The following is a 26,218-nucleotide window of genomic DNA, read 5'->3' as shown; positions in this document are numbered from 1 at the left end:
CGGTGGTTTGGACATATTCGGCGAAGGCCTAATGATGCTCCAGTTAGAAGGTTGGAGAAATGGGAAAATATATTAGTTAAAAGAGGTCGGGGTAGGCCTAGGAAGACTTGGATGGAGATGATAGGAAAGGATATGAATGCTTTGAACCTCACCGAGGACATGGCATTGGATAGAAATGATTGGAGGAAAAGGATTCATGTGGAAGACCCAAAATGAATTTCTTTTTTGGTTCATATCGCTGACCCCAATTGTTTTGGGATGAAGGCGTAGTTGTTGTTGTTGTTGTAGGGTTAGGCACATAAACCCCAACCATTAAGTTGGGTTTCCGAAATGGGGTTGCCAGCAAAATCCCCAAATCGATTGTCGTTGCTACTGGAACCCCCGGGCTTTCTCATCTCGAAACCATACACGGAATCAAACCCCTGTTCGATCCCTCACCAAGATCCAATGAAGAACCGTACCTTTTTGGTGATTTTCCGGTGATCGGAGGCTACCGTGGCGGGAGTACCGAGCCAGCTGAAGTCGCCCCTCACTGCTGCCGTGACAGGGATGCTCGTCGTGGCCTTCAATGACAGCCGATAGCCCACGCTATCTGACGATGGCGTTTTGCCCTCCGACGTGCGCACACACACACACACAGGGAGAGAGAGAGAGAGCAAGGGTACCGACCTCTTACGAAGAAGGAGGAGGCCCTCCGAAAGTGGCGGAGGCCGTTACCACAACTCCGGCGGTTGCGGCTCATCCACCCCCTCTCTTCCTTGCGATCGGGGTTAGGGCTCTCTCTGAACCCTAACACCTGTAAAAAAAATATCGGGCAACCCTTATTGGGTTGCCTTATAAAAACCTACCCCCCCTTTTTTATCGTTTTAATGAGAGGGCCGGGTCCGTGACCTGTGACTCGGGATCCAAACCCGGTCGCGATTCTGGACCCGTGCCTCCCACTTGGTATGGATCCATGGATTGGATCCAAATGGATCCAATCGTGGGTCCCCTAAAAATACTTGTATAATATATATATATATATATATATATATATATATATATATATATATATATATATATATATACATACAATCATTTATATTCGTATATAGGGTATTTTACCCATATCCGTAAGAATCCTATCTGTTAAAATATATCTCCAAAACCTTGTTGTAAGTATAAATATATATACTTATATACTTAGAGATACATATACATATAATATATTATATGTATATGTATCTCTACATATATATATTTATACATATTTTATTTTCTTACCCGAAAAGGGTATTCTTGTAATCTTGCACATATTCCATTTTGTAATATGTTGTAATTTAGTTTTGTATTTTGCATTTCTTTATTTTTTATTTTTCATTTTTAATATTTTTCATAAAGGTGCATTGAGGGTCCCCCAATAGAGTCGTTGGGGGTCCCCAACGGTCACAAATGTGACCGTTAGGGGCTCCCCAACAACTCCTTTGGGAGCCCCCTTTGCACCCTTTTTGCTTTGTATAAATAGGGGTGTTCCTCCTTGTAATTTCCTAAGCTTGAGAGTCTCAAGCATTTGCTCCTTTTTATGAAATACATGCATTGTTGCATGTTTATTATTTTTACGCTTTTTGCGTATTTTGTTTAAGTGTTGTGAGAGTGTTTTCGTGCACTTCCTTTATAAAGTATTTATGCTTGTATGTGTATTGTCTCTTCATAGACAATTTCACATGGTATCAGAGCTTGGTTGGTGATAGAGGATCGTGGGATTCTCTTCCTTTCAAGTACCTCGAAAAGCGTGCCTTCGGATCTTTAGAAGTTGGAGTGGTGGATCTTGCTTCTCAAATATTTTAGAAGAATCTTGCGCAAGCTAGCATTTGAAAAATTGTGTTGGTACGCCATTTCTCCCTTTCTCTTTACTTCATAATGGGCGAAAAAGAGTCTCATTTTACTCTTGGCTTCAAATTAAATGGGTCAAACTATCATATTTGGGCCGGAAACACGGAGGCTCACATAAAAGGAAATGGGCTATGGGGTTATGTGCAAGGCAGAATTCCGGAACCAGAACCCAAAATAACTGTGGTTAACGGAAGTGAAATCAAGATTCTTGAAGGAGAAAAAAGGGTTAAAGCTCTTGAAGAGTATTCTAAGAAGCACGATGAATGGGAAATGAAGAATTTCAAGATTCTTTCTTGGTTCTTTTCATCCGTTGAAACTAAGATTAATGCCAACATTATTAAATTCAAAAAGGCATCGGAAGCTTGACATTATCTTCAGAAAATGTATACATCAAGGGATCTATCTCATAAGTATTATCTTCAAAAGAAGGCTCTCTCTCTTACTCAAGGGGGGAATATTTTGCCGATCTTTCCTCCATTTGGGATGAGCTTGCCATGCTTGAACCAAAATGGAGTGGAGAGGCAATTGAACTCCGTCACAAGCAACTTGAAGAAGATCGATTCTTCAATTTTTTGAATGGGCTAAGACCCGAATTTGAACAAATAAGGTCTTCTCTTCTATCCTCATTTACTCCTCCCTCTCTTGAAGATGTATTCACCAAATTGAGTGGTGAGGAGACTCGTATGAGCTTATGTAAGCAAGGATCAAGTGTTTTTGTGGTTCTTTGTAATCATGAAGAAAGCAATGAGGTCAATGCCGTATCAAGACCCGGGAACAATGTTAAAACGTATCGTCCCCCTCATTTTAAACCATAAAATCAAGGTGAAAATGGTGGACAAAGAGGAAAAATGGACTATAGCAAAATTATTTATCATTTTTGTAAAGAACCTGGACATATCAAACTCATATGTCACAAATGGAAAAAGCTTCTTGCAATGGCTACCACCGGTGTTCCACAAAAGGAGGAGGCATCATCAAGTGGGTCACTCTCTTTAAATCAAATAGTGGAAGCCCTTCAACCTCTTCTCAAGGGAGCTACCTCCGGTGCCGCCGTGTCTACTTCATCCTTTCCAGGTAAAGTCTCTTGGCTTTTGAACTCCGGTGCATCCTTTCATATGTCCCCAAACATGTTTTCACTTTCCGATTACTCAAAAAATGTTTCTCCCTCTTTTGTTTCCACTACGGATGGAACCTCTCTTGAAATTAAAGGAATAGGTAATTTTGAAACTCAAGATTTTTTTATTCCAAAAATTAGATTTATACCTAAACTAAACTTAAACCTTCTCTCTGTTTCTCAACTCTCGGACCATGGTTGCGATATTAAATTCTCTTATGATAAATGTTTAATACAGGATCGCCGGTCCGGGAAATTGATTGGGGAAGGCTTTAGAAAAAGAGACTTATACTATATGGAATCTCTTCAAGTTCCAAAATCTTTTTGTAATGTGGCCCCATAACAAAGATATAAATGTATGGCACAAGAGACTTGGTCATCCTAATATCACCAAGTTGTCTTATTTACATTTTGCAAAAAACCTATGTAAAAGTTCTTTTTCTTGTAATGATTGTATTCTAGGAAAAATACAAAGTTTGCCTTTTGAGCAAAGAACTATGTTCTCTTCTAAAACTTTCGAAATTATTCATTCGGATGTTTGGGGACCCACACCTGTTGCTTCAAAAGGAGGCTTTTCTTATTATGTCATTTTTGTGGATGATTTTTCCAGATATTCGTGGATTTATTTTCTTAAGTTCAAACATGAAGTTTTTTCGTGTTTTAAAACCTTCCATTCTATGATCAAGAATCAATTAACAGTAATATAAAGATATTTAAAAGTGATTCTGGAGGGGAATATCTCTCCAATCAATTTAAAGTATATCTTGAGGATCATGGAATTGTTCACCAAAGGTCTTGTCTTAAAACTCCTCAACAGAATGGGTTGGCCGAAAAAAAACATAGGCACATCATTGAGACTACTAGGACCCTTCTTATTTCCCAAAACATTCCTAAAAACTTTTGGGCAGTAACAACTCTTGCTTCTGTTTATCTGATAAATCGCTTACCATCTAGAATATTAGGAAAAATATCCTCTTTTGAGATTTTGTATAAGCTTGAACCTGATTATAGTAGATTACGAGTTTTTGGGTGTAAGTGTTTTAAACTTACGAATAAAAATGACAAACTCTCTCTCAAGGCTATCCCTTGCGCCTTTCTTGGATATTCCGAAACTCAAAAAGGGTTTCGTTGTTATGATCTTCGAGATGATAAGTTATATGTCTCTAGAAATGTGACCTTTTTAGAAAATGGAAGTGGCTTTGAAAAAAATGTTTCTCAACAAGAAAATTTTGATTATTCCTTCCTATTTGACTTATTGTCTAATAATGATGATATATCTAGTGATGATGATGTATCATCAAATCATGAGGAAAATGATGGTGATGTTGGTGAACATAACTCACTCAATGAACAAGAAAGTAGAATTTCAAGTGATCCAATAACCTACTCTCGTAGAAATCAAGACACCTTTAGAAGTGCTATGGACCAATATAGTGAGCTTGTTCCTACTCCCGATCACCGAAGATCTGAGAGAAATAGGAGACCTCCAACTCGCTTTGTTTCTTTTGATTCTTTCTCACCCCAGTATAGGGCTTGTCTTAGTACCATTCACTTTTATTTTGAGCCAAGGAATTTTGAAGAAGCTAAAAAATGTTTAGAATGGCAAGAAGCTATGCAAAATGAACTAAATGCTCTTAAAAAGGCTGAAACTTGGGATTTCCAAACTCTACCCATAGGAAAGAAAACTATAGGCTGTCGATGGGTTTTTAAGGTTAAAACTAAGAGCGACGGATCTCTGAAAAGGTATAAAGCTCGCTTAGTTGCTAAAGGGTATGGGCAAGTGTATGGAATTGATTATGAAGAAACTTTTGTTCCTGTAGCCCGAATGGTTACAGTTAGATGTCTTATTACTATTGCATCTATTAAAAATTGGAACATTTTTCAAATGGATGTGAAAAATGTTTTTTTAAATGGTGATCTTAATGAAGAAGTGTATATGGATGCTCCACCAGGCATGAAGATTCTTAAAGATAAAGTCATTCGTCTTCGAAAGACTCTCTATGGTTTAAAACAGGCCCCCAAAGCCTGGTATGACAGATTTACCAGTGTAATGCTGGAAAATGGTTTCTCCTCATGTTATACTGACACTGCCCTATTTACTAGAAAATCTAATGCAGGGATTATGATATTATTACTCTATGTTGATGATATGTTAATTACAGGTGACGATGTTCAAGGAGTCAAGGGTATTAAGTCCGTCTTGACTTCAAAATTTGAGATGTCAGACTTGGGTTTTCTGACATATTTTCTTGGAATTGAGGTTGCCTATTCGCAACGTGGTTATTTTCTATCTTAGTCTAAACTTGCTTGTGAGATTATTGACAGATCAGGAATTTCTGATGACAAAGTATGCGAAACTCCTGAAGTTGTGGGAGCAAAAATGAAGATTGACGACGGTGTCCCTCTAACCAATCCTATTCCTTACAATAAGTTGGTAGGTTCTTTAATGTATCTTAGCATTACTCGACCTGATTTGTCACATGCTATACACATCGCCAGTCAGTTTCAACACGCTCCTACGACCGTTCATATGAGTGTTGTGCTTCGCATCATCAGATATTTGAAGGGAACAATGAATAAGGGAGTATTTCTATCTTCTTCTTCTGAATTAAAATTACTTGCTTATACTGACTCAGATTGGGGAGGTGACCCTAGTAACCGTCACTCCACCACTGGTTTTGTATTTTCTTAGTTGAGTCTTTGATCTCATGGCGATGCAAAAAACAACAGAAGGTCTCTCTGTCATCCACTGAAGCCGAATATAGAGCCATGACATCTACCACCATGAAAATTGTATGGATTCGACGCCTTTTAGAAGATATGGGAGTGTTTATCAGAGAACCAACAAAGCTATGTTGTGACAATAAAAGTGCAATTTATATTGCCAAGAATCACACCTTTCACGAGCGAACAAAGCATATAGAAATGGACTGCCATTATGTCAGAGAAGAATATTTGAAGAAGGTCATTGATCTACCATACGTGACGTCTGAGTATCAACTTGCAGACTTCTTCACAAAAGCACTATGTTCGCCCAAATTTCATTTCCTTCTTGACAAACTTGCGGTTATCGCACCGTAAGTTTGAGGGGGGGTGTTAAAATGTTTCTCCAAAACCTTGTTGTAAGTATAAATATATATACTTATATACTTAGAGATACATATACATATAATATATTATATGTATATGTATCTCTACATATATAAATATATATTTTTATACATATTTTATTTTCTTACCCGAAAAGGGTATTCTTGTAATCTTGCGCATATTCCATTTTGGAATATGTTGTAATTTATTTTTGTATTTTGCATTTCTTTATTTTTTATTTTTCATTTTTAATATTTTTCATAAAGATGCATTGGGGGTCCCCCAATAGAGTCGTTGGGGGCTCCCCAACGACTCCTTTGGGAGCCCCCCTTTGCACCCTTTTTGCTTTGTATAAATAGGGGTGTTCCCCCTTGTAATTTCCTAAGCTTGAGAGTCTCAAGCATTTGCTCTTTTTATAAAATACATGCATTGTTGCATGTTTATTATTTTTACGCTTTTTGCGTATTTTGTTCAAGTGTTGTGAGAGTGTTTTCGTGCACTTCCTTTATAAAGTATTTATGCTTGTATGTATATTGTCTCTTCATAAACAATTTCACACTATCTGGGTCTTGGATCCGGAATGTGGATCCCAAGCCCATATGCCTCATATACATGGCTATCACATTGAATAATTCGCTTAATAAAAATTTTGCACTTATATATGTACATATAAGTTTATACGAGGTAAATTTATTTGTAAAAATCCCTTTATGGGTCCTGGATCCCAGGCCCAAATCACATAGAATCACTTAAATTTTTCGGGTATTACAAAGGATGCATCACAGCTCTAATAAATACCATGCTAGAATTTGATTTCTGTTCAAGACATGCTCGTTGTGAGAAGTACCAGGGACACAAACATGCAACCTCACACACACACAAGGAAAAGGTCAAGCAGTCTATGATATTACATAAAGATGAATCCCATGAGGAGCATATATAGAGGAAAGTTTACCCGCAATATTTTTGACAGATTCTGAAGCCAATTAAGTTGGGATTCTTTGATCCATCCATAACCACGAATTCCTGGAATAGTTGATCTGTCTCCACTGTCAAGAAAATAAAGATTAAGGATGCTTGTGTTTGATAATTCTGAACCAGCAGCACCATTTATTTGTACATGATAATTCCCAAACCCATCAATTTGAGAGAACCTTCCGTCCAAATTGGGTAAGTTGTCCATAAGTGGGTTAACCTGCGAGACAGAGAAGTCCATGGAAGATAGGAATGCCATAACCTCTTCACGCGTCATGGTGGATTCCTGGTCATGGTTGCCCAAAATTGCTGCCCATGGAATCTCGGATGCAATAGCAGGAGCAAAGGCTTCAATCATGGATTCTGCTGCATCTGTACTGCTTGGTCCAAATATATTGTCTCCTATTTTAAACAATAAACAAACACAGGTTATTCAAGTATTCAAAGTTAATTTTCTTGGTAACACAGAACGGAAAAGATGCCTCGACTTTTTATTCTTAAACATCATTATTTTCAAGGACTCAACCTCATCATAGACACCTACTATTGATAATATAGCTATACTATGTTAATCAAGCAGTCAAATGTATTGAAATAGCTGAAGATAAAGTCAAATTCTAATGCTCATAACATATAGTTACTGGCCAAGAATCATATTTTCAAAGGCATGGAATTTCGATAGCAGATGAATATGTTTGCTTTCATTAACAAAAACAGAAAGGTAGTTTCCTTGGATTGTTCATGTAACTCATCTGCAAGTACACATTTTAAATTAATGCAGTCTACAATAGCCTTTACACAAAAAATAATTTATTGACAACTTTTTCTTTTTTGCTTTCAACAATTTAGTCTCCCTAGAAATCAATGTGAAACTTTTGTCTACTTTAATGAGGCTCCATTACCTATTATAATTTAAGCAGCCAAAACACTATTTGAGAATGGGGCTTCATCTATCATAATGTTCCTACAATAAGTATTCTTCCATGTAGCAAGTACAAGAGAGCTACTTTTTTACTTTAATAATTGTCGACCAACTTTCGTTACTCCATTTTCCAGGGGCTTCAACCAAGGTCATGCAATTCTCTGAAGCTAAACAAATTGTCTTTTAGGTTAGGAACTTAAATAATTAAAAAAGTTTGACGTAGGTGCCAAAAAATCTTAATTAGGTGCTACCAATTATGCCAACCAGATAAAAGGTATTACTTTCATTAGAGTATTTCTGCACTTTGATTGTTCAAATATGAAGAACTAAACTTTGTTCAATAACATGCAAGAGACATCATAGTTGAGATAAATGGATATCATTATGAAGGTTGACAGGGAAAATGCTGAATTGTCCTCCTCTTTAGTAATCCATGCTTTTGGTGCCAAGCTAGTGTCAACACAAGCTTTTGTTTTTTTAATATGCATTAATGGATACAATGAATGTGCTCTCACTCAAGTAACCCATGCATTTGGTGTTAAGCTCGTTTTAGCTCTGACTTTTATTTCTTAAATATGCATTAACAGATACATGAATGTGCTTTCACTTTGGCGATAGATCCTTTTCTTCTATAAATCACAGCATTGACCTTCCTTGCTCATAAATGGGCATGGACATCTGGGTCCTTCTATTTACTTTATCCATCTCTCATCATGTATGCTACCAAACATACATTGCCTGGTGGAGCCCATGAGTACATTCTATTCCCTTCACTTGTCCTAGAAGATTGCAGCCTTCATTAATCAGGCATATTGTCTCATTCCAAAACATGCATCACCATGCATCTAGATGATCCAGAGCATAGGCAAAGAAGAAGAGAAGACATTGAGGCTGGGGCTGCTGCTCCTTTTATTCCATAATTCCCAATGAGGGAACGTGGGTCTATTGATTTCAATATATAGAAAATGTTACATGTTTGTGTAGCATACAAACTCTACAAGATAAAGTTTACAAGTAGACCCAATAAAATAAGGAAAAGAAAAACAAAGAGTCTCAACACAACAGGGAATCTCAGCACAGCAGGACAACAAGATGTCATGTCAGGTTGGGTCTCATGCCAGGTATATTGGATCGTTATTTGGATCCAGGTCCAGGTCCAAACCTAGATCCAAATAACGTCAACTTGGACTTCAAATAGCAAAATCTTTGCTTTGCCAAACCCTTGGTAAAGAGATCTACAATTTGATTTTCTGAACCAATGAATTTGGCCTCAAGTTCACTATCTTTAATTTTGCTTCTGATGAAGTCAGAAGTGCTGATCAATTTCTATATGCTTGGTCTTTGCATGATAAACATGATTTAATGAAATTTTGATGGCACTCTGATTGTCACAAAATAAAATTGATTTAGGGACTCACGTCTAGTTCAAGTAACAAACTTCTAATCTACATCAACTCTGAGGTTGTTGTTGTCATGGCTCGATATTCAACTTCTGTGCTTGATCGTGCTAAAGCCCATTGTTTAAGACCATACCAAAAAACTAGATTACCTCCAACAAATATACAATAGCTTGAAATTGATCTTCTTTCATCCGAATCCCCTGCTCAGTTAGCATCCGAATAGGTCATAACTATGAAAACATCTTCCCTACGATCTCTCTTCTTATAGAACAAATCATCCCCCAAGGTACCTTTTAAATACATGAGAATTCGTTTTATTACCTTCCATATGGGCAGTTCTTGGTTGATGCATGAACTGAGATACATGGTTTACTGCATGTACAACATCTGGTTGTGAAGGTTAGATACTGCAACATGCCAATAACACTCTTTTATTCAGGGGGATCACTATGCAGTTCTCCATCATTAACACTCAACTATTGGTGGTTTACAATAAGACATGCTTGCTTTGTGCAATAGATCCATAGTATACTTATGCTGAGTTAATATCAGAGTATCTTTTCCTTTATCAAATTCAACTCCCAATAAGTACTTCAACTAACCAAGATCCTTCATTTTGAAACGTTTATCAACACTTCTTTTATTTTTTGGATATGTTCATCTAAGCTCACTGTAAAAATGATGTGATCCACATAATATTAACAAAACAGTCATATATCTCTTACCTTTATAGATGAACAAAGAATGATTAAGGGAAGAAGCCATGTCTTTGTATTTCCAAAGAAAAGCTCTCGAACCAAGAACGAAAAGCTTGCTTTAAGCCATATATGGCCCTGTTAAGTTTACACATGTATTTAATTGAATCATTTTCAATGTATCCCTGTGGTTGTTTCATATAAACTTCATCTTTCAAGTCTCTATGTAAGAAAGCATTCTTAACATTGAGTTGATTTAACGTCCAGCCATAATCCACAGATATAGTCAAGATGATACCTATTGTCCTCATTTTTATCACAGAGTTGAACGTCTCATCATAATCCATGCCATATTCTTGCGTAAAACCCTTTGCAACAAGTCAAACCTTATACCTTTCAATAGTCCCATCTTATTTATATTTAATCTTATAAACCCACTTTGATCATTTCACATTCTTGTTTGGAGGCCTTTTAACAATTCCTCATGTTTGCCATTCATGTAATGCTTTCATTTCATCATTCATAGCTTCAATATACCTTTAATTTCGAATAGCTTAAGAATAAGAAACCGGTTCTTCTATTTGCACAAGGAAAGCCTAATGATCTACGCTAAAATTTTCATAACCTACCCATCTTTCAACAGGATGCCTAACCCTGTTTTATGTTCTGAACTCTAGCAACATTATAATTTCATCACACGGGCTGATGGTGTCACCATGATTGCCTACGTTTCCTGATTCCTGTTCTACTTCATTATTAGTTGTTCTTTGTATTCCAGTTTCAACATTAGTTGTCCTTGTACCTCTTCTAGTATATACATGTAAAACCCACGTTTCAAAAAAAAAATTGTAGCGGATCCGGGCCGGGTCGGGTCCGGACCCGACCCAGGCCCGTCATAGATAGGGTTTTAATAACTCGACACAGGAGAAAGGGGTTTGAGAAAACCCTTTCCCCTATGCGCCACAACCCTTCCCGCGCCTGTGACCCGATAAGGGAAGCCAATCGAGGCTTCCCCGATTTTTCGCCCCTCGAGCTCTTTAAGAGCACTGTAGGAAGGGCGAGGGGAGGCACGCCTCCCTCTCGAAGCCTTCGATCCCCTCGCGACGACCCCCCTCCTCCTTTGCTGCGCAAGTCGCCGACCACCGCCTCCCAGGTACGTCGTTCTCCTCCCTCTTCTCCTTACCCCCCCCCCCTCTCTGTCACCTCGCCGGGAGACCGACAGGCAGCTCACAGCCCCTGCTGCGGCCTCCCACCTCCCCTGTGCCCATCGGGGGCCCGACAGGTGGCCTACGGGGCCCCTGTCGTTCCCTTCTCCCTCTGGGATTCGCCGGAGTGCCGACAGGGGACCAATGGCCCCTGCGACACCCCCTCTCCCCTGTGGATGATAAGGCGACCGACGGGAGGTCGGTTTCCCTCCCTGTCACCCCCGTCCCAATCTCTTTCTCTCTGTCGGCAGGGGTTGGCCCCCTGCCGCCTCTCGGTTGTCGGCAGGGGCTGGCCCCTGCCACCTTCGTGCTGTCGGCAAGGGCTCAACCCCTGCCGTCTCGTGGCTGTCGGCAAAGGCTCAGCCCCTGCCGCTTCGATGCCGTCGACAAGGGCTGGCCCCCCTGCTGTCTTGTGCTTTCAGCAGAGGCTGCCGCCCCTACCGCTTCGATGCTGTCGGCAGGGGCTGGGCCCCTGCCGTCTCGTGCTGTCGACAGGGGCTGGCTCCCCTGCCACTTCGATGCTGTCGGCAGGGGCTGGCTCCCCTGCCGTCTCATGGCTGTCGGCAGGGGCTCAGCCCCTACCGCTTCGTGGCTGTCGGTAGGGGCTCAGCCCCTGCTGCTTCGTTGTTGTCGGCAGGGGTTGCCCCCTGCCGCCTCGCTGTTTTCGACAGAGGCTCATCCTCTGTCGCCCCGCTGTTGTCGGCAGGCAGGGGCTCGCCCCCTGTCGCTTGTCTGTTTTCGGCCAACAGGGGCACACCCCTGCTGCCTCTCTTTTTTTTCGATCGACAGGCCTGACTTTCTTTTCTTCGCATGATAAATATTCTAGCGCTGAATACTCACACTTTTGCAGACTTCGCATCGAACCCCGCTCTGGCTCCGCGGCCTGAGTCTCGTGTCATCTACACCCGTAGACGCACGCAGTTGCACGACATCCCGAGGTAGGGGAAAGTTGCACGAGGATTTTGGATGAATAAAATAAAATAAGACTCCTGAGATAGAATAGTTATTTTACATACTTGCTTATCTGAAGAAGTATTTAATTTATGAATTGCTAGTCAGTGTTTTACTCGTTCTGATTCTTTTGAAACTACATGCTTAGAGTAAATTTTATGGGTAAACTCATTCTAGAGAGAATCGAGTAGTTTAATTGGTATACCTGCTTACCTGTAGGATTACTTAACTTGTGATTGTCTGTTCTGCATGCTTATTCGTTTGAAATTGCATACTTAATGTAAACTTTGTGAATAGACTCATTTCTGGAGAGAAACCCACTGCAATTGCTATTGTAACCAAACCTTAAGGCATGTATGGTATAAATTTGACGAGAGGTCATGGAGTACCTTGAAGTGGGAAATCAACACTTTATTGATATAGATGAGATAATGTCGGCCTCCACAGGCCAATTGCTCAAAGAGCAATACATGTCATGTGTGAACCAAAAGAATTATAAAACATTATATTGTTACCCTCTCATCGTAGTCGTACCTCTAGGAAGGTACGATCGTACTTTTGGACAAGTACGTCTCATGTGTGTTACGATGGTTGGATGAGGAGGTTGTAGCAACCTCGATGCGTGCATTTAGCATAATGCTGAGATCACATAAATGGTGACAACTCGCCTTCACAGGCAAGATGCTTGAGTGGGTCTAATAGACCAGAGCATGTAGGATGGGGCGGCGGTTAAGAAACCCCCGTCGTACCCATTCGACCTTCACGGTTCATCAAGGAAGATGATGGATGGTACAAAAACTCTGATGGACAGGTTGTTAACAACCACCCCACGGGCAAAAGACTCGGCTTCCCCAGTCATCGGAGTTAGGGGAATTGAGATTACCATAAATTATCCTAGGTGGTAACTCTCAAGTACTTCTGCAGAAGTTGGATGCATCCATGGGCCACGAATGCCTTTGCGGATTTACTCGCTTGATCACTGACCATCCCCTTAGGAGCGGACTCAGTCAGCCATCCAGGTTAATGAAAACACCTGACATAATATACCCTCGGATCGGTCTCGGTTGTTTCTACGTTTCGCCTATGTGCATACCCACAGGCCAGTTAATATCAGAACTTAAAGAATATCTTTTTGAATAGTTGTAAATAGTTGAGACTTACACTGCTTGAAATGCTTCAAACAATAGCTCTTTGCACATAGTACACTTGTTAGAAAAGATTACAATTGTATTGATTGTTTTAATATAATAACTGTTTATCTCATGAATATCCACGTATGGCTTGGTGCTCAAGGTAGAATAAGTGGGTAGGGTATCCAATGCCCACGTTTGACTTGTAGAGCACTCAAAGCCCATGTAATTTCAGTTTCCTAGTTTATAGGATTTGCTTTTTGTTAGTAGGGTAAAAAGGTTGTGTACGTGTGTTTTTTATTTCCTACCTTTTAGCTAAAGTTTCTATTTTCATGTAAAGGCTTTGTCTTCTATAAATAGTTGTACCTCTCATGTTAAAAGTGGGTGCAGAGAGAGGAAAGGAAATTCGTGAATAGCAATATTTGAGGTTTTTACTTTTCAAGTCTTGTATTTTGTGTTATTTCATGTGTTGCACCTTTTGCCTTTTACCTCTATTTTCATCAATTCTTGGTATCAAAGCATAGATTCGAATCAGAGCTCGGCGTTCGAGAAAAAACGCAATAGGAGCATTGCAGAAGCAAGGAGTTCCTATAGATTGGAAATTTCTTTTGAAGGATAATTGTTGAGTAAGTTCGGTATGGCAAATAATTTTGACTCTCTCAATTTGTCACAATCATTAGTGCCAATTTTTAATGGTGAAAATTATGAATTCTGGAATATTAAGATGAAGACTTTCTTTATCTCACAAGACCTCTGGGAGTTGGTCGAAAATAGTTATACAGATGTTGAAGGATCAAAGGCAGCAGAAAAAATTGATGTCAAAGAAGCTCGAAAGAGATATGCAAAGGCATTGTTAGTACTACAGCAGGCTGTATCTGAAACCATTTTTTCAACTATTGTTGGTGCTACTAAGTCAAAAGAAGCCTGACAACTTCTGAAGCAAAAATTTCATGGTGATAAGATCACTACGGTTAAACTTCAAACTTTAAGAAGAGAGTTTGAAACGTTTTCTATGAAAACCAGTGAGTCAATTCAAACCTTCTTTTCTAGGCTCTCTACTATTGTAAATCAAATGAAGACCTTTGGTGAAATTTTAAATGATCAAAAAATAGTAGAAAAATTTTTAAGGTGTCTACCTTCTAAATTTGATCATGTTGTTATTGCAATTGAAGAGTTCAAGGATTTATCTGTGTATTCTATTGATGAACTAATGGGGTATCTTTTAGCCCATGAGCATCGCATAAACAGGTCTTCAAAAAAAAAAAATTTGATATTCAGAGAATCCATAGGCATGCAAGGCCTTTCACATTAAGGGGAAAAAATGTTGGTTAATGAAGGAGTTCTCATGGGCCCGCATATATCAGCATGAACTAATTCAAGAAGTTCTTTAGCTCTCCATGCTTTTCCAACTGGGAATGATAATTGGTGTTGTTTACCATAAACACACCCTTCACATATCTCATTTGTACAATTAATGGCTGGCAAACCAACTACCATATTTTTTTGATGCAAGAGTTTCAAACCATTAAAATAAAGATACCCAAACCTCAAATGTCACACTTTGGATTGATCAAGACCATTTGCCATAAAGGCACAATCATCTATCTTGATCATTTCAAGTGGAAACATTTTATTTTGAACCATATCTATTTTTACAAGAACTGTACCATTCTTGTTTTTAATCTCACAGATGTCGTTTTCAAATAAAAGAGTGTAACCCTTTTTAACCAATTGCCCTACACTCAATAAGTTCTGAGCCAAACCAGGAACATAATACACATCTTGAATGTATCGTTCATTACCTGATTTTGTCTTGATTGCAACTGTTCCTTTGCCATTGACGTCTACTTTATTGTTGTCCCCAAGCCACACATTCAACTTCACAGTCTCATCAATATTCTTAAAAAGACTTCTATCACCGGTCATATGATTACTGCAACCACTGTCTACAAACCACATTTCACTTTTGCAACTGTTAGTATTCATGCTTGCAAGAAACAAATTTTCATTTTCATCTGCAAAATTTGCTTGTTGCTTTGCCTTTTCAAAACATCGGGCTTCAATATGACCAAATTTCTTACAAAAATGACATTGTTTCCCTCTAAAGAACATATTTTGATTACCTTTTTCTGTTCCATCATTCCTTTGAGAGGAATCATAAAACCTTCCTCGACCTCTTCCACGTCCACGAAAGGATCCTCTAAAACCTCCTCGTCCTCGACCTCTACCTTCACCCTTTTGATCAAACTGAGTATTCTTTTCTTTTGGAATTTCAACTTTCGATTGAAAGCCTTTTTCCAATGTTTTTTCTGAAGACCTGTTTATGCGATGCTCATGGGCTAAAAGAGACCCCATTAGTTCATCAATAGAATACACAGATAAATCCTTGGACTCTTCAATTGCAATAACAACATGATCAAATTTAGAAGGTAGACACCTTAAAACTTTTTCTACTATTTTTTGATCATCTAAAATTCCACCAAAGGTCTTCATTTGATTTACAATAGTAGAGAGCCTAGAAAAGAAGGTTTGAATTGACTCACTTGTTTTCATAGAAAACGTTTCAAACTCTTTTCTTAAAGTTTGAAGTTTAACCGTAGTGATCTTCTTATCACCATGAAATTTTTGCTTCAGAAGTTGCCAGGCTTCTTTTGACTTAGTAGCACCGGCAATAGTTGAAAAAATGGTTTCAGATACAGCCTGCTGTAGTACTAACAATGCATTTGCATCTCTCTTTCGAGCTTCTTTGACATCAATTTTTTTTGCTGTCTTTAATCCTTCAACATCTGCATAACCATTTTCGACCAACTCCTAGAGGTCTTGTGAGATAAAGAAGTTCTTCATCTTAATATTCCAGAATTCATAATTTTCACCATTAAAAATTGACACTAATGATTGTGACAAATTGAAAGAGTTAGAATTATTTACCATACCGAACTTACTCAACAATTATCCTTCAAAAGAAATTTCGAATCTATAGGAACTCCTTGCTTCGGCAATGCTCCTATTGCGTTTTTCTCGAACGCCCAGCTCTGATTCGAACATGTGCTCTGATACCAAGAATTGAGGAAAATAGAGGTAAAAGGCAAAAGAAACATCAAAAATAGAATTTCATGTAAAGGAAAAACACACGTACACTACCTTGAGCATTAACCAACATTTTTCCCCCTTAATGTGAAAGGCCTTGCACGCCTATGGATTCTCTGAACATCAAAAATTTTTTAGATGACAAGGCTTTTGTGAAACCATCAGCAACTTGATCATTTATAGAGCAATGCTTTAGCACTACTTCACCTTTTTCCACTGCATCCCTTATAAAATGATATCTAAGCTCAATGTGCTTTGTCCTACCATGAAAAGTAGGATTTTTAGCAATAGAAATTGTAGACTGATTATCACAATAGAGCTTAGTTGGGAGATTTTGCTCTACATGCAGGTCCTTCATAACACGCCTCATCCACATTGCTTGACAGGTAGCAGATGTAGCCGCAATATATTTCGCTTCTGAAGATGATAGCGCTATTGAATTTTGTTTCTTTGAACACCACAACACAATGCCTGAACCAAAACTGAAAGCAAACCCGCTTGTGCTTTTTCGATCATCCATTGAACATGCCCAATCACTGTCAGTAAATCCAATCAAATTAAAGTCAGTAACATGATTATAAAAAATTTCATAATTGATTGTTGCCCGTATATAGCAGAGAATCCTTTTTGATGCGCCTAGATGTTGCACAGATGGATTGTGCATAAACCTTGAAATCATACTGACTGAGAATACAATGTCTGGCCGAGTGTGAGTTAAATACATTAATCCACCGACCAAGCTTCTAAAACATCTTTCATTTGCTTTTGCCATTCCATCTTCCAAACTCAATTTTTCATTCGCATTCATCGGAGTTTCACAAACTTTGCAATTCAACATCTTTGATTTTTTGAGCAGTTCCAAAGCATACTTTTCTTGAGACACGAAAATTCCTTCTTCAGATTGCACAACGTGAAGACCAAGAAAAAAACATAGCATCCCCAAATCTGACATTTCAAATTCCTTCATCATACTATGTTTAAATTCTGCAATAAGCTTAAATGAAGAACCAGTGTAGATAATATCATCTACATAGACACTTACAATGAGCAATTCATTCCCATTTACTTTGACATAGAGTGTAGGTTCACTATCACTTCTTTGAAAACCATTTTGGTGGGAGAATTTATCAAGGCAACTATACCATGCACGCGGGGCTTGTTTTAGCCCGTATAATGCCTTTTTTAACTTATAAACTTTTTCTTCCTTTCCTTTAACAACAAATCCAGGTGGTTGGTCAACATACACAACTTCATTTAGAAAACCATTTAAAAATGCAGCCTTAACGTCAAATTGATAAACTTTCCATTTGAATTGAGCTGCAATCGCAAGGATCATTCTCACAGTTTCAAATCTTGCAACAGGTGAAAACGTTTCAGTAAAATCAATTTCATACTTTTGCACAAACCCTTTAGCAACTAACCTTGCCTTATATTTTTTCACATTTCCACCAGCATCATACTTGACCTTATAAACCCACTTTACTCCAATTGATTCCTTTCCAGGTGGCAAGTTGGAAAGCTCCCATGTGTCATTCTTCTTAATGACCTCCATTTCTTCTTTCATTGTATCTATTCATTTCTTATCTGTGCATGCTTCATCATATGATGATGGTTCTAGAACAACAAAAGCAAAATCACATTTATAAATATCCTCTAGAGACCGTATCTTTTTCGGAGGAGTGTCCACATCAAGTGTGGACTCAATATTTTCTGTGAATTCATCTCCCATACTTGACGTTTCTGGAGATAATGCTTCAGTAGTATGATTTGATTGCGATGCCACTTCATCAATTTGCAACTTCACACTTTCATTGTTGGTCGATTCCCAACATGCTTTTTCATCAAAAATAACATCCCTTCTTATAATCAATTTTTTAGAAGAAGGATTATAAAGACGATATCTCTTAGTTTCATTACTATAACCAACAAAGATACACTTTTCACTTTTCTTATTTAACTTGGTTCTTTCTGAAGAGTCAATCAAAGCATATGCTATACTGCCAAATACCTTCAACATACTTACATTTGGCTTTCGATTCCACCAGACCTCATAAGGTGTTTTGTTTCGAACTGCCTTTGTTGGAGAAATATTCAAGATATGAACTGCAGTGTTAACGGCTTCTGCCCAAAACTCATTTGGCACCTTCTTTTCACTTAGCATGCTGCGTGTCATTTCTACCACAGTACGATTTTTCCTTTCTGTCACTCCATTCTGTTGTGGTATCTTTTTTACTGTCAGTTGCCTGCGAATACCATGATCTTTGCAAAACAAACCAAACTCATCAGATAAAAATTCTCATCCTCTATCTGTGCGTAATATTTTTATAATTTTTCTTCTCTCATTTTCAACAAGGAACTTAAATTCCTTAAATCTATCAAATGCATGAGATTTATGAGTAAGAAAGTACACCCAACTCATTCTAGTAAAATCGTCAGTTAAAAGCAAAAAGTATTTGCTATTGTTTGTTCTCATGGGCCCGCATATATCAGCATGAACTAATTCAAGAGGTTCTTTAGCTCTCCATGCTTTTCCAACTGGGAATGATAATTGGTGTTGTTTACCATAAACACACCCTTCACATATCTCATTTGTACAATTAATGGCTGGCAAACCAACTACCATATTTTTTTGATGCAAGAGTTTCAAACCATTAAAATAAAGATGCCCAAACCTCAAATGCCACAGTTTGGATTGATCAAGACCATTTGCCATAAAGGCACAATCATCTATCTTGATCATTTCAAGTGGAAACATTTTATTTTGAACCATATCTATTTTTACAAGAACTGTACCATTCTTGTTTTTAATCTCACAGATGTCATTTTCAAATAAAAGAGTGTAACCCTTTTTAACCAATTGCCCTACACTCAATAAGTTCTGAGCCAAACCGGGAACATAATACACATCTTGAATGCATCGTTCATTACCTGATTTTGTCTTGATTGCAACTGTTCATTTGCCATTGACGTCTACTTTATTGTTGTCCCCAAGCCACACATTCAACTTCACAGTCTCATCAACATTCTTAAAAAGAGTTCTATCACCAATCATATGATTACTGCAACCACTGTCTACAAACCACATTTCACTTTTGCAACTGTTAGTATTCATGCTTGCAAGAAACAAATTTTCATTTTCATCTGCAAAATTTGCTTGTTGCTTTGCCTTTTCAAAACATCGGGCTTCAATATGACCAAATTTCTTACAAAAATGACATTGTTTCCCTCTAAAGAACATATTTTGATTACCTTTTTCTGTTCCATCATTCCTTTGAGAGGAATCATAAAACCTTCCTCGACCTCTTCCACGTCCACGAAAGGATCATCTAAAACCTCCTCGACCTCTACCTTCACCCTTTTGATCAAACTGAGTATTCTTTTCTTTTGGAATTTCAACTTTCGATTGAAAGCCCTGTTCTAATGTTTTTTCTGAAGACCTGTTTATGCGATGCTCATGGGCTAAAAGATACCCCATTAGTTCATCAATAGAATACACAGATAAATCCTTGGACTCTTCAATTGCAATAACAACATGATCAAATTTAGAAGGTAGACACCTTAAAACTTTTTCTACTATTTTTTGATCATCTAAAATTTCACCAAAGGTCTTCATTTGATTTACAATAGTAGAGAGCCTAGAAAAGAAGGTTTGAATTGACTCACTTGTTTTCATAGAAAACGTTTCAAACTCTCTTCTTAAAGTTTGAAGTTTAACCGTAGTGATCTTCTTATCACCATGAAATTTTTGCTTCAGAAGTTGCCAGGCTTCTTTTGACTTAGTAGCACCGGCAATAGTTGAAAAAATGGTTTCAGATACAGCCTGCTGTAGTACTAACAATGCATTTGCATCTCTCTTTCGAGCTTCTTTGACATCAATTTTTTTTGCTGCCTTTAATCCTTCAACATCTGCATAACCATTTTCGACCAACTCCCAGAGGTCTTGTGAGATAAAGAAGTTCTTCATCTTAATATTCCAGAATTCATAATTTTCACCATTAAAAATTGACACTAATGATTGTGACAAATTGAAAGAGTTAGAATTATTTACCATACCGAACTTACTCAACAATTATCCTTCAAAAGAAATTTCGAATCTATAGGAACTCCTTGCTTCGGCAATGCTCCTATTGCGTTTTTCTCAAACGCCCAGCTCTGATTCGAACCTGTGCTCTGATACCAAGAATTGAGGAAAATAGAGGTAAAAGGCAAAAGGTACAACACATGAAGTAGCACAAAATACAAGACTTGAAAAGGTTTTTTACATTTAGGAACATTTTTGCAGAACAGTGAGGGAATTCATGAATGTCATTGAGGCACAGTTTGTGAGTTCAAACAAGGTCAGAGCCAGTACCCTGATGTCAAAACTGATATCTATGAAATATACTGGAGGGAGAAACATTCGCCAGCACATTTTGGAGATGAGAAACATAGCATCTCAGCTGAATGACATGAAGCTCACCATCTTTGATTCTTTCCTAGTGCATTTAGTCCTAACATCCTTACCCTTAGAATACGGACCTTTCAAAATCTCGTACAACACACATAATGATGAATGGACATTGAATAAACTTATGTTCAAGTGTGTTGAAGAAGAAGAGAGGATGAAAGGTGAGAAGGTGCAGAGTGCACATATGGCTTCTTATACGTCTAAGGTAGGACCAAGGAAGAATGCATTTAAGAGAAATGCTAGGAAGAAGCCAATTGGGGATAAGTCATCCCAAGACAAGCAATCTAACTCTGCTCCCATAAAGTGTTTATTTTGCAAGAAGAAGGGACACATAAAGGCAGATTGCATAAAGTACAAAAGGTGGTTGGAAAAAAGAGGTAATTTATCATTTGTTTCTCATAAATGTAATTTATTACAAATTCTTGAAAATAGCTGGTGGATTGATTCTGGTGCTATTATTCATATTTTCAACTGTCTACAGTTGTTCCTGAGCAGAAGGGAACCAACAATACATGAGAAAAGCATCTATTCGGGAAACAAGATGCGTTCACATGTGAAGGGTGTTGGAACCTGCAGGATTACTCTGGATACAGGCGTAGTTTTAGATGTTCATGATGTCTTTTATATTCCATCGTATAGTAGAAACTTAATTTCAATTTCAAAGTTGGATAAATTTGGATATTGTTTTAAGTTTGAAAATTTCAAATTGTTCATATATTCAGAAATTCAATTGAAATTGGTTCTGCATCAGTTTATGATGGTTTATATAGATTGAATGTGAAGATCCAAACTCAGGAATCTTTGACTTCTGAATACGCATTGGTTGGAAATAAACGTAGCATGACAGATGATAAATCTCATATGCTTTGGCATCGAAGGTTGGGTCATATCTCTGAAAAGAGAATAAAGAGACTGGTAAATGAAGGGATCTTGCAATCTCTAGATTTTACTGACAATGACCCATGTGTTGATTGCATAAAGGCTAAGCATACAAACACATATAGAGAGGGTGCCAAACGCAGTAGTGAGATATTAGAAATAGTCCATACGGATGTATGTGGACCGTTTTCTTTCTGTTACACAGGCGAAAAATATTTCGTCACATTTATTGATGACTATTCTCGGTATATGTATCTCTACTTGATTTTCGAAAAAACTGATGTTTTTCAGATGTTTAAGGAATTTAAGAAAGAAGTAGAGAAACAAACCGATAAGGTTATTAAAATAGTCAGGTCTGATAGAGGTGGCGAATATTATGGTAGGTTTACTGAGATGGGGCAAAAGAAAGGACCATTAGCGCGATTTCTTAAAGAGGAAGGCATTGTGCCTCAATATACCATGTCTGATAGTGCATATCAGAATGGTGTAGCGCAAAGAAGAAATCGTACGCTTAAAGAAATGGTCAGGGCCATGTTGAATTATTCAACATTTCTCATAAAGTTGTGGGGTGAAGCCTTAAGGACAGCTGTGCATATTTTGAATAAGGTTCCTACGAAATCTGTGTCTAAAACTCCTTACGAGTTGTGGACAGGTAGGAAACCATCACTGTCTTATATGCACATATGGGGATGTCCTGCAGAGGCTAAACTATATAACCCCCACATTAAAGCCTTTGATCCAAGAACAACCAGTGGATATTTCATTGGTTATCCAGAAAGATCAAAAGGGTACAGGTTTTATTGCCCATCTCACTCACCACAGATTATTGAAACGGATAAGGCTAAATTCCTAGAAGATGGTTCAGTAGGATTGAGTGCACTTCAAAGCATTGGTTTTGAGGAAATACAGGATCCAGTTTCATCACCTGTTAAGGAAAACATCGAAAGATACCACATTATTATTCCTAATGATGGTGTGGTTGATCATTCGATTGTTAATGCACAAATCCAAAGTGACCCTATTGTGGACAATGCGAAAGAGCACGAACAGGATGATCAGGTTCAATCTGAGCCTGAGGAACGACCTGTTTGGAGATCCACAAGGATTAGGAGATCTGCCATACATCATGATTATGTGGTGTACCTTCAGGAGCCTGGTGATTTCATAGATATGGATGATGACCCGTTGACTTTTATGGAAGCTGTTGAAAGCAAACAATCTTCACACTGGATAGAAGTCATGAAAGAAGAGTTAGACTCTATGGCTAAAAATCAAGTGTGGGATCTTGTCACGTTACCTAAAGGAGTAAAGCTCGTAGGGTGTAAATGGGTCTTTAAGACCAAGAAGGACTTCAAAGGTAACATAGAGAGACATAAAGCAAGATTGGTTGCTAAAGGATTCACCCAGATGAAAAGCATTGACTATAATGAGACATTTTCTCTTGTCTCAACTAAAGAGTCAATGAGGATTATTCTGGCCTTCGTAGCTCATTATGACTTAGAGCTACATCAGATGGGTGTGAAAACAACGTTCCTCAACGGGGATCTGAATGAAGAGGTATACATAGAACAACATCTTGGTTTCTCTAAAAATGATCGTTTGGTTTGTAAGCTTAACAAATCAATATATGGACTTAAACAGGCCTCCCGACAGTGGTATATTAAATTTTCCCAAGTCATTGTGACTTTCGGGTTTACAGAAAACATTATTGATCAATGTATATACCCTAAGAAAAGTGGGAGTAAGTTCATTATATTGATGTTGTATGTGGATGACATCTTACTTGCAACCAACGATATGAAGTTACTTTCAGAGACAAAACAGTTTCTTGCATCACATTTTGATATGAAAGATATGGGTGAGGCTGCTTACGTTCTTGGCATTGAGATTCATCGAGACCGAGCAAAAGGTTTTTTAGGCCTCTCCCAAAGATCCTATATAGAAAAGGTGTTAAAGCGATATGGGATGGAGAATTGTTCTCCTACTTCTACACCCATATCAAAAGGTGACAAGCTGAGCCTAAAGGATTGTCCACAGAACGATATTGACAAAACACAGATGAGTGCTTATCCATATGCATCAGTTGTTGGCAGCTTGCAGTACGCGCAGACATGTTCTCGACCAGATATTTCTTTTGCAGTAGGGGTACTTGGCAGATTTCAGTCTAACCCAGGTTTACCCCATTGGAAGGCTGCCAAGAAAGTCTTGCGGTACTTGCAAGGGACAAAAGACTACATGCTAACGTATCATAAAGTTGATCACCTCGAGGTCATTGGCTACTCAGATGCGGATTTAAGAGGATGCCTTGATAGTAGAAAGTCTACTACTGGGTATGTCTTCTTACTTACTGGGGGAGCGATCTCTTGGAGGAGTGGAAAGCAGACGACCATTGCTGCCCACACCATGGAGGCAGAATTCATTGCATTATACGAAACTACTTCGCAGGCTATATGGTTAAAGAACTTCATATCACAGTTAAAGGTGGTTGATTCCATTGGGAAGCCACTGAAGGTCTACTGTGATAATGAAGTTGCGGTGTCCTTTTCAAACAACAACAAAAGTACTACGTCATGCAAGCATATGGAATTGAAGTATTTTGTTGTTAAAGAAAGGACGGAGAATCATTTAGTGCATATTGTCAATATTGGTACCAAAGAGATGATCGTTGATCCTCTTACTAAAGGGCTAGCACCAGGATTATATTCCGAACATGTAATGAAGATGGGATTGTTAAACTATTTTTGACATATGTATATAAATAAAGTGATCACTTTCAGTTTTTTATTCTCATTATGGTTGTTGTCAATCTCCTAAGGATTAGAGATTCAACTAAGGACCTTTAAAATAGATTATAAAGGTCAATATATTCATCAAGTTATTTTGATAAGGTTTTCTGGTTAAAAAGATTTATCGTCGGATCAAGTGGGAGAATGTTGGATTAACCACCACGATTAACGTGGTGGTTATCCACAATGTGGATACATACCCATTGAGGGATGATCCTGTCAATAAATCAGCATAAGATAAAGGGGAACGGTGCGTAACCGTTCCCACCTTATGCTTATAAGAACAGGGTATCATGAGCGACCCTGTGTGACGGGAAATCGAAGGTCTACTCACCGACTGCATCTGGTAGCCGGGGCTCGTGAAGGGCTGCAGTCCAGCTGAGCAGAAAAACTCCGGCGACCACAGTAGCTCCATCAATGGCGGGATCAGGTACGCCTGCTGTTTTTTTTCTTTTTATGCAGGGCCATCGCCACGCTGCGGAACGCCGATTGAGGCTTTGCCGGAAAAACCCCCAGCCGTCCCAACATAACACTGATTCGATCACCACAACGATAGGATGGTATCTAAGGATAACAGAGGCGAAAATCCTGACCTGTAAAAGCTATGAAATCGGGCCGTTCCTCCCGAATCAGCCTTTTCACAAACTGGGTCGTGTTCAAATCAGAGCAGAAAGGGAACTCCGACGGCAAAACATCCATGCACCTCGTCTTAAAGCCATGCGCATAATGCATATCCGCAATCTGCAATACACCATCAATCCGAATCGATCGAACTCACATCCTAGAGAGAGAGAGAGAGTACCTGAAGGATCTTGAATGTACCATCGTAGCCGAATCGAAGGGGGAGATCTGCTGTCTTCTTGATTCTAACGGTGTGGTTTCCGACCATCAATCTTCCGAAGAGGCATTGAAGGAACGTGAGAGATATGCAGATGAAAAAACAATAAACGAGAAGATGAATGCAGGCTTTCAGATTCCATTGGTCTCTCGATTGCAGATCGTTCGGTGGCTGCTTATTCAGTGTCTCCATTAAAGGTGATTCAGAGTTCTTCCAGGCTCGACCTTGCCTCTCTTCTTCCCTCTTTCCTTTTCGATGGTATTATTTGTTACGATAGTGTCTGTTAGGCCGAGAATAGAGGAGAATGATTGCCTCACACACAGCAAGGTTAGTCTTACCAGCAGTTCAGGTGCTGAATGCTTACTGCCACTTGTAAAGTTGAGGTCGGATCTGGTGAAGTAATTTTGTTTAAGCATATTGGCCTTCTATTACACATGCTTGAGCCAGAGTGTTTTAGTTTTTTAATTTAGTAGAACCCAAACATTTGGCATCAATCAAATTAGGGTTATCAAGGAGTCAAAGATAACTTTAAAAAAATTCAAATCTTTGTAAGAATAATTTTTTAATCTTCTCCCACAAGGGCTTAGCTCATCTTCTAGAAGCAAACATATCAATGTCATCACCAACGGGGCTCCGGGTGGTGAGTCCTAATGGGGTGCAATATGATTGCACAATTTTTTGTTAAGCACTCCATCGCCCTCTATCAAGTCTTGGGTCTCACGCCTGTCAAGCTGATCAAGTCATGCTGAACATGATCGTTTTTGCTCATGCCGACATCGTGGCCATCCGATTTGCATTTTAAAAAAGGTCAAAAGTCAACAAAACCA

At 38.6% G+C, this 26,218-nt stretch overlaps 2 protein-coding genes across 2 annotated transcripts in view; one reads left to right on the top strand and one right to left on the bottom strand.

Annotated features, from left to right (window-relative positions):
* PAP28 (purple acid phosphatase 28) overlaps nucleotides 1-25,489 on the bottom strand; it is a 32,968-nt gene extending 7,479 nt beyond the window's left edge. Inside the window, exons 1-3 of the mRNA XM_090008015.1 lie at nucleotides 25,356-25,489; nucleotides 25,147-25,294; nucleotides 7,032-7,453 (exon numbers count right to left, since the gene is read on the bottom strand). Of these exons, the coding sequence (XP_089864141.1) occupies nucleotides 7,032-7,453; nucleotides 25,147-25,294; nucleotides 25,356-25,442 (657 nt within the window). The 5' untranslated portion in view covers nucleotides 25,443-25,489. The remainder of the gene's footprint in view (nucleotides 1-7,031; nucleotides 7,454-25,146; nucleotides 25,295-25,355) is intronic.
* Nucleotides 25,490-25,508: 19 nt separating this feature from the next.
* The window catches only part of LOC149851224 (uncharacterized), a 72,425-nt gene continuing 71,715 nt past the window's right edge, over nucleotides 25,509-26,218 (top strand). Inside the window, exons 1-2 of the mRNA XM_090008009.1 lie at nucleotides 25,509-25,575; nucleotides 25,669-25,784. Of these exons, the coding sequence (XP_089864135.1) occupies nucleotides 25,509-25,575; nucleotides 25,669-25,784 (183 nt within the window). The remainder of the gene's footprint in view (nucleotides 25,576-25,668; nucleotides 25,785-26,218) is intronic.

Source organism: Nuphar pumila, chromosome 1 (assembly GCF_984573655.1).
Source record: "Nuphar pumila chromosome 1, dmNupPumi1.hap1.1, whole genome shotgun sequence".
NCBI lineage: Eukaryota > Viridiplantae > Streptophyta > Magnoliopsida > Nymphaeales > Nymphaeaceae > Nuphar > Nuphar pumila.
The sequence above is the reverse complement of the archived record's forward strand: the minus strand, read 5'-3'. Positions and strand labels throughout refer to the sequence as shown.